At 44.2% G+C, this 13,524-nt stretch overlaps 2 protein-coding genes and 1 long non-coding RNA gene across 4 annotated transcripts; 1 reads left to right on the top strand and 2 right to left on the bottom strand.

Moving 5' to 3' along the window:
* Positions 1-3,627: 3,627 nt before the first annotated feature.
* Positions 3,628-8,866, bottom strand: itfg2 (integrin alpha FG-GAP repeat containing 2). 2 transcript variants are annotated; one of them, XM_011613252.2, is made up of 13 exons: positions 8,767-8,834; positions 8,623-8,686; positions 8,172-8,267; positions 8,058-8,099; positions 7,787-7,964; positions 7,570-7,709; positions 7,278-7,426; positions 7,104-7,198; positions 6,795-6,848; positions 6,264-6,355; positions 5,904-6,021; positions 5,330-5,503; positions 3,628-3,760 (listed from the first exon to the last, which is right to left on the bottom strand). In XM_011613252.2, the coding sequence occupies exons 1-13, from the start codon at positions 8,790-8,792 to the stop codon at positions 3,699-3,701; spliced, it is 1,290 nt and encodes a 429-aa protein (XP_011611554.2). In that variant the 5' UTR covers positions 8,793-8,834; the 3' UTR covers positions 3,628-3,698. The 2 variants fall into 2 exon arrangements, with proteins under 2 accessions (XP_011611554.2, XP_011611553.1); XM_011613251.2 differs by having other exon boundaries at positions 8,623-8,866.
* Positions 8,867-9,662: 796 nt separating this feature from the next.
* Positions 9,663-11,300, bottom strand: LOC115246691 (uncharacterized). Its single transcript, XR_003885796.1, has 2 exons — positions 11,165-11,300; positions 9,663-10,779 (listed from the first exon to the last, which is right to left on the bottom strand). It is a non-coding gene; the product is annotated as an uncharacterized lncRNA (long non-coding RNA).
* An 18-nt stretch (positions 11,301-11,318) lies between these two features.
* Positions 11,319-13,002, top strand: ascl1a (achaete-scute family bHLH transcription factor 1a). Its single transcript, XM_003979679.3, has 2 exons — positions 11,319-12,083; positions 12,178-13,002. Exon 1 carries the CDS (start codon positions 11,463-11,465, stop codon positions 12,066-12,068), a length of 606 nt encoding a protein of 201 aa, XP_003979728.1. The 5' UTR covers positions 11,319-11,462; the 3' UTR covers positions 12,069-12,083; positions 12,178-13,002.
* Positions 13,003-13,524: the final 522 nt, after the last annotated feature.

Below are 13,524 nucleotides of genomic sequence, written 5' to 3'. Positions count from 1 at the left end.
GAACACAGGAGATGTTGGCTGTCTCTCTATATGTGGAGGTGTAATATTTTGATTTTATGTGACATTGATGTTCCTCTGAGCCAGTTCTTTTTTTATTGCCAGTCACATAACATATATAACCCTAACAACCACAAAATGACATTAGCGTTAGCAGGAAATGCTCTACAAAACAAGATTTATTACATGCTAAAATAATACATTACATAACAAAGGGCAATCCCAGTCTAGTCCACACGATTATATTTAAGGATCATGATTTTCTGTGATGTCAAATGATGCTCTAACAACCAACAAACATCTGTCTGCATCTAGCTAACACTGCTAGCTAGCAGGGTAAAATGGAGCCGTCACTTCTCACAACTTGAGCTGTATTCCATTAATAGAAGCTGAAAGCCACTGGGCAGAGGGTCTTTGTCACCCTGATACAATCTGAACACGTGCCATCAACGGGCCAGAAACTCATTACAGTCTGTTCATTCACTGCGGCCGCCGCTGAAACTGTCTGTAATTTCTTCAGCCCTTCGCTTTTTATCATTTTTACATCTGCATAACCACACACACACACACACACACACACACACACACACACACACACACACACACACACACACACACACACACACACACACACACACACACACCTCAGTAGGATGACCCACCAGTATTCACCAGAGAGGGCGAGTTGGGAACATTGTGATGGGAATATTGAACAGAGCAGTACCTCCGTGGAGAGGCAGCTGTTACATAAACCAGTACCGTCGAGTGGGAGACCCTCTACGGAGCTTTTCAGACAGAAATTAACATGCAAGCAGATGGACGTTAGTCATCTTCCATAACAGGGGCACAAAGAAAGCAAATGCTGTCAGAACTGAATTTTGTCATTTACAATGCAACATCAGTAGCACAAGAAACTGGAATGTTAAAAAGTGCCGTGTTAAAAAAAGGGAGACGCTGGGAGGGGACAAAGAAAAGCAAGGAGTCCTTTGAGGCCTGGGGATGGAGGGATGGAGCCATTTTATGGAGCCGTGGACGATTGAGTCCAGACAATTCATACACAGCGTGAACGGTGACAAACTGACTTTCAAGCGGTGGTTCAAGAGCAGGACTTGACACAGTGGCCCGGCTGCCCGTCATTACTCGCCTAATAACGCAGCGCGTGCAGGGAGAAGAATCAGCGGAAGTGGCAGTTCGACCCATTCAGTGAGACTGGAATCCCCTCGTCATCTGCTGAGATAAACCGACTGAGCGCTGAGCAAAGAGCTGTCCTCCTGTCAGCGAGGGGATGATGAAACGCCACTGAATTAAGACCGACACGGGTGAAATTGGCTGCCGTTAATCAGTGATCTCAGCTGCTTCGGCGGTTGTGGGGGGAACGTGGTGGAAACGGTGTCAAGAACCCTCAGCCCAGCTGTCTGTCAGTCAGGATCAGAGCCTTACGACCGCACCCACCCCCCGCTGTGCCAGCGTGGCCACTGTAGGGAAGAGCAGAGGGGGACGATTATGTAACCCGTCAAGACGGATGTTGAGATACGCCTCCGATGGAACTCTGCACGGTAAATCGAAAAAGAGTAATTAGTGAGGGTTCAGATTTATTGTGGTTGCAAATAAAAGCAGAAATGGAAGGTAAGAGAGCGAGAGACACGCAAGACTGACTTCCAGGTGACCCGACATGAGCTTGTTGCTCCGAGATGAGGACGGTGCCGCCTTTAGGTTCATCCGCAGACGCCGGAAAATGGAGCATGATCCTCTGCAGGGTGACCCTACAGACGGCGACTCCGTGACGGGTTCATTATTCACCGAAGCCTCTGATGGCCATTTTACGGCTCTCAAACATGTTGTTGAGGTGCCAGCCTTTATGGACCGATGATCCATCCACGTGGTATCAAAGGGATTACAATCACCAAATGTGACCTTCAAGGATCCCAGATGATGAATCCTTCTGACTTCTGTGATCTTACAGCCCCTGATCTTACATTTGTAGTTCACAGAAGGCCAGATTCAACCCACTCAATGGGGATTTCAGAGGCCCTCGATGAACCAGAGCGAAGGCGAAGATGAAATTTTAGATAAGTCGTTTTATTCCAGGGTTCATCTAAATCCGACAGCTCAGCAGCGGCAACTGAAAATGAACATTTAATTGCCCAGAACAGCACTCTAGTATGAAACATAGGAAAATAATATTTGAAAAATTAAATAACAAAGAGGAAACGACACATCATTTATCTGCTTTTTGTTGCCTCAATGGAAATCAGGATTTTGAATCCATTAGTCAATGAAATTACTTTTAAAGGCTCAAGAATGCCGAAGCGGGATTAATGTGGCCAACGGTCGTAAACATCCAGAAACACACACAAGGTCAGCGGCCTACAAGTGCTCCTGTTCTAAGGTCAGACATCTCGGACGTATTTCATGTCCAGTTTGTCTGCTTGGGGAAAACATGGAAGCAAAAGTCAGAACCTCCCACGATTCATCATGCGGCCTTTATACATTCAACCTTTGGATGTTTTCCCTGAGGAAATCAACCGAGCAGGACGTGGGGGCAGATTCGACAAAGGTCCACAACAGATGGGATCCATAAAAATAAGATGCTGTTATTTGGGGGCCTGATCCAGCCTGGCCATTAATGGTCATCTGTACTCGTTCCCCTGGAACGTTCAACACTTATAAGGAGAAGCAGTCTTATGACTCAGATGCTGATTTTAAAAAATGACATCCGGACTTTCGATTGCCAACTGTGATACAATCTATGAAATAAACTGGGCATTTACTAATCTCCTGGTGGACAAGATGAATGGAGCTAAAGATCACTGCATTTACTGAGTTAGATTAGGATTAACATGGCAAAAAAAAGAGTTGGTAGTGGAGTAACAATGAATGGAAACACAGTAGATAGTAATCCTGAGGTCATGAAAAGAATAACTGACAGTTTTTCATGACAGAGGGGCAAAGGGAGCAACTACAGCCTATGCAGGGTAGGACAGGGATTCACCCTGGGTTAGGGTTGGACCCAGATTAAGGCTGAAAATCAGTTTCTTCAGGCCATCACACCAAAGAAACCCAGTGAGCAGCGGATTCTTTTCAAAGCACAAGCAATTCACTTAGTAAACGGGGACCTTGCTCTTGTAAGGACAGCCTTCCCTCAGCACGGTGTCTAGGACAAGAGATAAAAAAGGACATGCCAGGCGGAGAGCCGCCAGGACACCCGAGCCTGCATTCGCCCGCGGGCACAAAAAGGCATCTCATTTATACTGCATGACTTTAAGAACGTGGCGAGCAGAAGCGGTTACTGCATCCTCCCACTGGGAGCGGTAAGGAATTCCACCAACTGTTCAGATCGATGCATCATGCAGCTCAGCCAGCTCTTAATATGTAATCAAACACTGTTATGTACAAATCTTTTAGGTTGGGGAGAAAATGCTCAGGCGGAGGGTTCTTTTCTCCAGCTTGTCAGTGCTGACTGGCAGCAGCACAATTGCTGTGGTCGTCCCCTTCAGTCGCAGAACAACGCAGCGGCAGTACAAATGGCAGGTTAAACAGCGTAACATGTCCCTGGCAAGAGCTGGCCAGTACTCATGAGACGAGGTATAAAAGGAGAAGCCAGGACACACGGGCAAACAAGAGAGCAGCCCTGGAGATCAATCAGTCTTTATTTACAGTATTTACAGTCAGTGGCAACAGCGGGGATGTGTGTTGGTGTGCTAGGAACCCCGGTACAGAACATTTGTCACTAATGCTCTGACTGCTGCCGCGTCCTCCGCATCTGTAAAACACAAACAGGATTGAAAGATCAGGGAACAGGGTAGTAAAATGCAAGGGATGCAAGTCTGTCAATCATTTCCTGTGTTCCTTAGTTTAATGCTAATGTTTGCTAACATCTCAGGATGGCAAATGGGAAAGTGTGTGGTAAGACTGAGTTAGTGATTAGCTTTACAATTTAAAAGACGGACATTATTCAGTCATTATTACTTATTGTGCTTCATACAACCCGTGTAACAAAATATTCCTTACCTGTCCTCGCTGCTGGACACTACAACTGTTGTGAGACGCTACTCTCTCTCGGGGAAATGAGCCGATGACTGAACTCCTCAGTGACAAATTAAAGAGCGGATGGACTCTTTATCATCACCCTCTGGTTACAAGGGTGGATGAATGGCGGCTAAGAGCCTGAGAGCTGCCGCTGACATTTCTAGGAGGTCACAGCAAGGCAGCTGAGTGCACGATAATTAAAACTCCCTTTAATCTCTTTTTAATTAATAAAACCACAGTCTGGGTAAACAGTGGGAAGTGGTTAACAGTGGAATTTATTTATCCGAAATTAAGGTTTTTATTGTTTTTGCCGTTAAAGGCCGAACAGTTGGTCATCCATGCAAAACAATACAAAGAGCAAATGCTGTGTATATGACGTGCATTAATATTAAACATGCAGAATGGACAAGGTTTGGAAGGAGCATCTCAGAGGCAAAGTGTTTATGCGAAAACTAACCGTGCAGCCCTGACAGTAAGGAAATTAAAAATCAGAGAGCAGCATCCTCGACTGCTGTGCCCTGCGTGCTCCTGGATTACAGCCTGACTGAAAATATACTGAGCCCAGCCGAATGACAGGCTGCGGATTTATTTAGAGAACATTTGGATGTGGAGATATAAATATAGGATCCAAGAGCGACTGCTTGAATTTGCTTCCCAGCTTCCTGGACGTGTAACTGAGAAAATGGACAGTATATCCTTTTAAAGCATTCCCACGTAGCGCTTCTCTCAGTGATTTCTGCATCAGGATTTACTTTCGTACAGCAAGAAAAGGCAAAGACGAGCCGACCATCTTTACTTATCTCAAAAATCTATGAAATGTCTCAGTAGGTAGAGTAAGTCACTTTTCAATGAACACTACTGACAGAAAACTGTGGTTGAAAATGACTGATAAAGAAATATGTCATTATGTTATATATATATTTAAATAGATTTGGGTAGTAGTATTTCTTCCCCAGGGGAAAAAGAATGGAAAATCAGAACAGGATGTTGCGCAATATGCAAAATAGGAAGAAAACTGCTGAATCTAAGTAGATACGACATCTTGGTGCTTCAAAAAATCTGCTTGTACAAACTGTTTCCGCATAAGGCTCATTAAACTCGCCAGTGAGCAGCAGCTTGTTAGCAGCAAAAGTCTGTCATATGAAAAGCTGTTTTCCTCTTCGCTCATTAGCATTCAGGTCAGAGTCCGAGTCTAACAACAGGAAGGGCGACCACAAACAGTCACGGTTGGCCTCTTGTCCAATTAAAACACCAAATCTAGGATGCTCCGGTCTGACCTGAATGACATTCTCTGTGTACTTACCAACCCCCAGCTCCTTCAGGTGCCTCTTAAACTCTGGTTTCTCCTCCAGCACCTTCAGCAGGTTTGTGGACTCCATGCGCTCCAGCTCTACTTTGTAGTAGACGTAGATTTTGTGGTTGAAGCCGACGTAAACCAGGCACGATCTGTTCTTCCCATCCTTACAGGTATACTGACCTACGAACACAAAAAATGTGATGTGAATCCCAGTCAACGCAATGTCAGTCATCAGCTGATATCATTCTGTGTGGCAGAGCGGCATGCAGCAGAGATATTTATTATTTCATAGATTAATTACAAAACGCACACCCAAATCAACATACCTGTTAATGCGCACAGCATATTTGCTGCAACAAAAACCCTGTATTTGAATCCCAATCTGAAGTTTGGGGGAAAAAAGAAGCTAAACGGCGCCGCCTGTTGGTGGGATGGTTAAAAGCACAGCCACCGCTCACACATTGGTTTCACGGAAAAGCATGAAAACACGATCTCACACTGACATCATGAATAGAAATCTGATTTTCTGCTGACATAAGAACCGATCCCTGTGATGTGAACAATAATGAGGGAGCCTCACCAGCACAGAAGGCGTTGACGTTCTCGTCGAACTGGAACCGCACTACTGAACGATTGTGGTCAATGATGTAGGTTTGACCATCCCAGGCACATGCGACCACCTCCTCTCTGCCATCTCCCTGCACGCAAACACAGTAAAGTGTAAAAAGAAAGGATTTTGCTCCTCATACACTTCTAGGTGGGGCTTCATTAATTAATGAAGAAATCAACAATCCGGCACCTGAACGATGCCATTATTTTTGTGAATTAACTCCTGCAAAGCTGTATGGTTTTGTTAGAATTATTAATAAAAATAGAACAGAATAGGACATACCTTTGCAGTATGTGGAATTTTGATCTGTATAAACAGTGACAAACTTACAGTAACATCCAGCTTCTGCAGTGCAAACAGTTGATGATCCACCTGAACCGACCACAGCAGCTGTTCCGAACTGTCCATCAGTTTTAGGGTACCTGTGACGTGTAAAGGTGGGTACAGAAGTGGACAGGTGTGTGGATATTAAAATGCACCCGTTCATCATAAGCCTCAAACACAATACCTGCATTTATTCTTTTATTGGCGACAGACTATGAAAACAGGCATGTATAAAACCCTTTAATTGTACTATAATCTCTTCATTCTCTTGGAAGACGTGGAGTGTCAACAGTTCTGAGTGGAAATTGTTGGCAGTCGGAAGTGTTCCGAGATGATAATCCTCTAGATCCTCTGGTCTTTAAATATTTATGGCGTCTCCAGCTGCTCTAGGAACTGTTGAAGCCTCGCACCCACATCTCCATATGCAGCAACATAATCCCAATATATACAGAACTCCTTACATTGATCCCTAAATCTGCCTATCGATTAAAATTTGATTAGGTTTTCAATTCAGGTTCTGCTGTTGTCCTTACTCACCATCTAATGTACACAGAGCAAACAGGCCACACGTTGCTGATTCCTCCTTTGAACCTGTTGAGAGATAACAAATTTTATTTTATCAAGAAAAAAGATACAAGTAAGACAAAAAACAGGTATATTTATGAACCGCTAATATTAAAGCTGGGTGGAAAAGTGCAATACCTAAGTGAATTATTTTATGTCTCAAATGTAGTTGTAATTTAATGGATTCATTCAGAATTGTAAAGAAAAATATCCTTAATGTTTTTTTGAGATCATGCTGCATCTTTTCTTTTAAGCTAGTAGTAAATTCGCCAGTGTTTTGACCTTTACTTATGCTGCCAATGAGATGTGTGGAAACATTCTTGTTGTGTATCCGCCCAGTGGTGAGATGTAGAATGACATCTCTGGAAGGCCCCTCACTGTGAGGCGAAAAAGAAAATAATTGAACAATCTAAATGTTTTAATACGTCTAAAACTTATTGTGGACTCAGGTCTCACCTCCCAGGAGTGGCAGGGGCCTCCTCTTCAGAGCCACTGGAGTCCTGCTGTGTCCAAGAGCAGAGCAGAATAGCATAACCACATCCTGGTTGGGACACCATCAGTTCTGGTAAACCCTCTGGACCTGGGTTTACAGACAAACTGTCCACCTGCATGACACATGTGAGAATTAAGACTAGTTCTAGTTCTACTAGTTCTGATAAAGAATCAGAGTATATCAGCTTTTTATTCTCGAATGACTACATATACTTTAATACACTAAACATGCAGGGAACTGTTGTTAAGCTCCTACCTGGCCCTCTAAGAGCCATTTCTTCAAAAGGATAAGCTGCCCGATTCCAACATCTGAACTGTCTGTTGGCTCTTCCCAGCGGAATGCTCGGACTACCCGGTCTGTATAGCCCACAACCAGCTCGCAGCGGCCATCACCATCTGAAGATGTGCAAATTCTGTAGCCTAATCCATGATGACAAGGTACAAAAAGCAGACAGCAAAAATAGAACATTTACCAATGTCGCTGATGAGGATGACTTTGGTGTTGGCGGGGATATGTTGAGTAAACAGGGGCTTCTGGTCATCAAACGATGAGAATTCATGCTGACTGGAGGAATCTGCTTTATTTGCATTGGCTGCACTCAAGTCAAAGAGGTGGAACCACCCCTCGGCACCAACAGCCACCACAAAGTTCTGGAAAAACAGAATGAAACAGACAAGCATAATGTCCTTACCATGTACTCTCCCAAAAAGATTCATTTTCTGCTTGTGCAATCTCCAACAAACCTTTCCTTTATTGCAAACATCTCCAACGGCGACACAAGTCAGCTAGAAAATCAAAACACAAATCGTGGGTAAAAGAAAGGCTGCCATTTGATTATTTTGGGTTTCTGCACTCACCATGCCCACACAGGTTCTTGTGATCCAGGGTTTGGACTCGTCATTCTTGTACACCAGCAGTTTTCCACTGGTGTCCCCCACGACCAGCTCATTTAGCTGCAAACAGCACATGTGTTAATGTGTTGCATCTAAATGGAAGATTGTGAAGATTTAAATGGTAGCTAAGGTCGTAATTATTTACCTAAACATACATTCGTATTTAAAAAAAATAGATTGAGGTTCCTAGAAATCAACGTGACTTTATTTTTAGTAACTTAACCATACACTTATGTCACATAAATGTAATAAAATATTACATTAAGTGGACTTTATATGATGGAGAACGGACCTGGCTTAGAGATACACATTTTCTAAAAAAAAAAAAAAGTCTTCTAAATGTAATTCTGACTGAGCTTTTTAACAATTTAAAGTTGCTAAAGCGCAGAAAACGAATTTAGCGTCATTAGCTCACCGAGTCGTTGTCTGCATCTCCGAGACAGATGGCGTGAGGAAACAGAGTTCCTGTAAAATCCAAACTTAGACGCTGAACATAGTTTAAGGACCGCATAGTTAATAAAACAGCTGTTTGATGAAGTAACCGCTATTAAGTACATACAATAATAATAATAATAATCCTCTCATCACATTTGGGGTATCCGCTCTTAGTTGGAGATGAGCTGCTAAAACGGGCGCCCACTTCTTCCTGGTAAACAAAGGCACGTGGTCAGCAAAAGTACGGATGCTCAAAAGAGACATCTGTCCTCTTTTGCGAATGGATAAATAAATACTTGTCAGCCTGATATCCTGATTTGCCAATTTTCACTTAAATTATGTCCACGTATGATTAATGCATATTTCCAGAATACTTTAAGGATTAGGTACAATTCATATTCGGACTATTAATGTTGGACAAGTTGAAGTGTGAAGTGGTAAAGACGTTACATTATAACATTTTCTGAATAAATCTGTATCATTATATTATATAATTAAGCAAATGCTATCCAATCAGATACTCAAATAATGTCTCATTAACATGAGTATTTGTAAATCGAATATTACACGATGACTGCAGTTATGGTTACTTACCAGTAGAGGGCAACATGTGATAACAACTTTGCCATACTAGGATTCAAAGAACGTTAAAAAACCGGAGGTTGAAGCGAACATAAAGTCTCTTGAGATATACTGTATACGGTATATTTTAGATATATTTATATTTAAGATATTGTTAAAAAAAATCCGAAAAATGTTTTTTCAATCTAAATAATTGCATTTGTGTATTAGTTTCTTGCAGATCAATTTCTTTCGCAACTAGCAAAAGCCTTCCTATTTTATTTTCCAGTATATTTTGATCATTAAATTATAATGAAACGTTGGTGTGGCTGCATGTTTTTGCTTCTCAGCACCTGCCAGTAACAAAACATGTCCTGGAAAACTATTTTTAATGACAAATTGAAAGATTCTAAAGATTAAGCCTTAGATCACACACAAAGACGCGTTGATAAGAGCGTTTCAAAGTTTTTTGTTTTATTGTCTGCTGGTAGATTAAGGACAGACTCGAGATAAATACATAATGTGGTTAAAGAAGAACACGGGCGCCCAGATGTCATATTAATTATTACACCCAGTCGTGACTGGAAAGCCCCTCGAGAAAACTGTACGCCCTCGCTGCCTCTGGAGGAGCAGCGGCAGCGGCGCAGCAGCAGAGAGAAAGTCCTCACAAAGCGCTAATTGGACTCTGGGAGCGCCCTGACAGGGCATGGATAGGTTTCAGAAAGCCTGGCTGTGGCGAGGGGCGCAGAGGGAGGCTGAATAGAACCCACGCTTCTTTTCTAAACTCTCTCGCTGGGCCAAAAAAGGGGAGAGAGAATGGGGGGCGAGAAATAAAAGAAAGTATTGGTAGTGGGGAGGGGAGGGCGGGTGGTCAGGGGCTCTTCAGTGCAAGCTTGATTTTGAATGCCGCTGCAAACTCGGAAAAATTGCAGTTTATTACACCCCCCCCCCCCCGGAACGGGCGTGCACGGAGACGCACGCGCAAGATAGGGGTGTGTACTCACACTTGAAAAGCGTAAAATACAACGCGAAAAACGAAGAAAAGAAACTTGGTTTCTGACGAAGAACAGAAACGCGGCGAGCAAAATCTGAGAAGTATGCAAAAATGAAGTTTTTAGCTTCTTTTTTGCGCTTTTAAATGCGCACACCCACACGCAGAAAACAGAGAGGGAGCTCCACCGCGGTTTTGTTCCACGCTGAAAGGCGCGTTTTAATATCCCGCGCCCCTCAAAGCGACAATAATCGGCTGCGCTCTCCGCGTCCACGCTACTGTAACCACATCGGGTGTATCAAATCATTCACAAAGCAGCTCCGAGAGGGATTTATGGCCCCTCCGCAGATTTGCGCCCCTCCGTTCCGCCTGTGCGAGTCTGACGATTTGCTCTAATCAAAGTGGAAAATTCGGCCTCTGATGCACAATGAAACCCTAAAAAGAGGACGTGCGTTTGAGAGCAGACGCCGGCGAGCTGATTTAGGAGCGGAGCGCTGAGTTAAACCCGGCGGTGTTCCGCTGCCTTTCATTTGGACGGGTCGCTGTGAGCGGAGCGGACTTTCAGCACCACAGTTTGGTCCGGAGCTGCAAGAAGAAAAGATGCGTTTAGTGAAACATGCTCAGAACAATGGAGTGCAAACTTCAAAAGTTAATCTAAAAAGAAGTCCATATCAGTAGACTACAGCTTTTTGGCTTCTTTCAGAAAAGGGAATGCATTTTTTTTACTTTCATTGATTAGCGTATCCCGATTTTAATTTGCCGTGAATAAAAAAAGAAAATATCGTGAAAACTAACAAAGAAAACACCAGATCATTTTTGAGCGCGTGGAAAAAAATGAATTCCAACTGTTTCTGTGGCGACACTACTTCTGCATTCCTGCCTCGGATGCAATATTGGAAACTTTGCGGCGCTCTCCGGCGCGCACTTATCTGACGCCCGAAACAGACGAAGCAAGAGAAAAAAAACTCACCTCTGTTTGTTTAGTGCTTCAAGTGGCACGCGTCCGGCGCGCGCAACGCACCGGCACTGAGGCAGGAGCTAAGGTGTATCCACGCGACTGGAGGGCGTGGCCAGGGCCCCATCCAAACCGATTGAAAAGCAGTGGCATCTCTCCTCGACGACTCAGAGCAGATTTGAGGAGTGCGCGAGGCGGACTGCCCAGACAGAGCGCGTGAAAGCGACCACACCACGTGAACGGCACGAGCGGGACGCACCGCCTCTAGACTTTGGTGATTTTTTTTTTTCCAATACGTTTGCGTTCACCGGGAATGAACCTCGCAGCCAAGATGGAAATTAGCGTCAATCAGCCGTGCCTGATGCCTCCCGCCTGTTTCTTCTCCGCTGCTGCGGCGGCGCAGAGCATCCAGCTGAGCCCCAGCGGCAGCAGCCAGAGCAGCGGCAAGTCTGGCTCCAAGCACCCCAAAAGGCAGCGCTCGTCCTCGCCGGAGCTGCTGCGCTGTAAGCGGAGGTTGAATTTCGCGGGGTTCGGCTACAGTCTTCCGCAGCAGCAGCCGCACGCGGTGGCGCGGAGGAACGAGCGCGAGCGCAACCGGGTGAAGCTGGTCAACAACGGCTTCGCCACCCTGCGGGAGCACGTCCCCAACGGCGCGGCCAACAAGAAGATGAGCAAAGTGGAGACGCTGCGCTCAGCGGTGGAGTACATCCGCGCTCTGCAGCAGCTTCTGGACGAACACGATGCGGTCAGCGCGGCGTTCCAGTCGGGCGTGCTGTCGCCCACCATATCGCAGGGATATTCCGCGGACATGAACTCAATGGCAGGTTCACCGGTGTCCTCGTACTCATCCGACGAGGGCTCCTATGATCCCCTCAGTCCGGAGGAGCAGGAACTGTTAGACTTCACCAACTGGTTCTGAGCATCTGTGTATGAGGTAAGAGATCCTCCAGCTCAAACAGCGGTATGCAAAACCAAAATCAGATTTCAAACAGTGACCTAACATTTTTCATTTCTTGCTCTTCTTACAGAATTATGGAGAAAGTCAATTTGCTGATGGAGCGCGCCTGGGATTGCCCGGAGGAGGCTGGCGGTCCTCAAGCAAAAGACGCGCGGGGTTTTGGCCCCGCATCCTTAACGCCCTCCAGTCCTCCAAGACATTGACAGATACACACAGCCTTAACGTCCCAAAGCTTGGGGAAACCAGACCGGAGGTCAGAGCAAGGGATTATAGAAGACGGGTCTCCTGACAGCGTGGGAATCCAGGCTTCTGTGCATTTGCCCGTGATAAACAAAAATAAACACCAAAATGAATTCCAGCTCTTCGGCAGCAACGTTTAAACGCTAGTAAACACGTCGCTCTTCAACTATGCTAAACCCAATCACAGAACACAGACCGTTTGGTAAACCCTCTCAGAAAAATGCTTCCAAGACTCGGATTTTATTCTATGAAATTCTATATCGAAACGCCTTTTAAAGTATATTAAATATTTTTGTATGTAAGAGATTTATAGATGTTTTGTACACATAATTTTGTATATATTTTGTCTATATATATATCGAAGTTGCTTCTATACCTCCTGCCTATGTAGACGTGTAGTCTATTACTCTCTGGCTCTTCGTGTTTGACGGAGTTTGACACTCCGTTGTTTTCTCCTAGCACCGATGTGTCTTATTTAATAGCAAAACCATGTTATTATTGCATTATACCAACTTCTCAATGATCAAAACTTATGCAGCTTTTATCCAAACCGAGCTATTGTCTCTTTCTACTGCCGTCTTCACAAACACAGATGTTAAAAATGAGTCTTTTAACCATATTTTCTAGTCCGATAATAAAATGATTTGCTATAGAATGACTTTCCATGTTCTGTGTTCGGGAGCGGGGCTGATTTCACTTTTCAACATCTTATAGATAACTGGAAGAAAAAGGGATGAATTACGAAGTGAATTACGACCGACAATAAAAAAAGAAGCTCAACTTTTACGCATGTTTTACGCACGCATAAATATAGACTCAAAAAGCCCTCAGCATCTCACTGGCCAAGCTTTACACAACAGAAGTTATCAATTGTGGGTTTTCCCTCAGTGGGACTAATAAAGGTCTATCTTATCTTGCGCGCATAAGCAAAACATAAACCAGGCGCGTAAAGTTTATGCATCAAAGCGCAGCTATGAAATGTCCTGAAATACACCCAACGACGAAACTGCAACGCTGCAGCGTCTCTTAATGCTGCGTACCTACATCTTTACGATCCATTCATAGAGTTAAAAAGAAGAAGAGAGTCTGAACGCCACTTCAAAGTTGTTTAACAGAAGAAAAACACATTCATTTATAGGTTTAAGCTTCTGTCAAAAACAACCTAAACTTTTTTTTT

Source organism: Takifugu rubripes, chromosome 18 (assembly GCF_901000725.2).
Source record: "Takifugu rubripes chromosome 18, fTakRub1.2, whole genome shotgun sequence".
In the NCBI taxonomy this organism is placed as follows: domain Eukaryota; kingdom Metazoa; phylum Chordata; class Actinopteri; order Tetraodontiformes; family Tetraodontidae; genus Takifugu; species Takifugu rubripes.
Note: the sequence above shows the minus strand (reverse complement) of the source record. Positions and strands in the feature narration are given on the sequence as shown.

Excerpts from the sequence above, each read along its gene's own strand:
- ascl1a (XM_003979679.3), top strand. The coding sequence starts at position 11,463 with ATGAACCTCGCAGCCAAGATGGAAATTAGCGTCAATCAGCCGTGCCTG.
- itfg2 (XM_011613251.2), bottom strand. The coding sequence starts at position 8,718 with ATGCGGTCCTTAAACTATGTTCAGCGTCTAAGTTTGGATTTTACAGGA. Across the intron at positions 8,268-8,622 it reads GAGATGCAGACAACGACTCG|CTAAATGAGCTGGTCGTGGG; the intron begins GTGAGCTAATGA and ends TGCTGTTTGCAG. Across the intron at positions 3,761-5,329 it reads CCTGAAGGAGCTGGGGGTTG|ATGCGGAGGACGCGGCAGCA; the intron begins GTAAGTACACAG and ends TGTGTTTTACAG.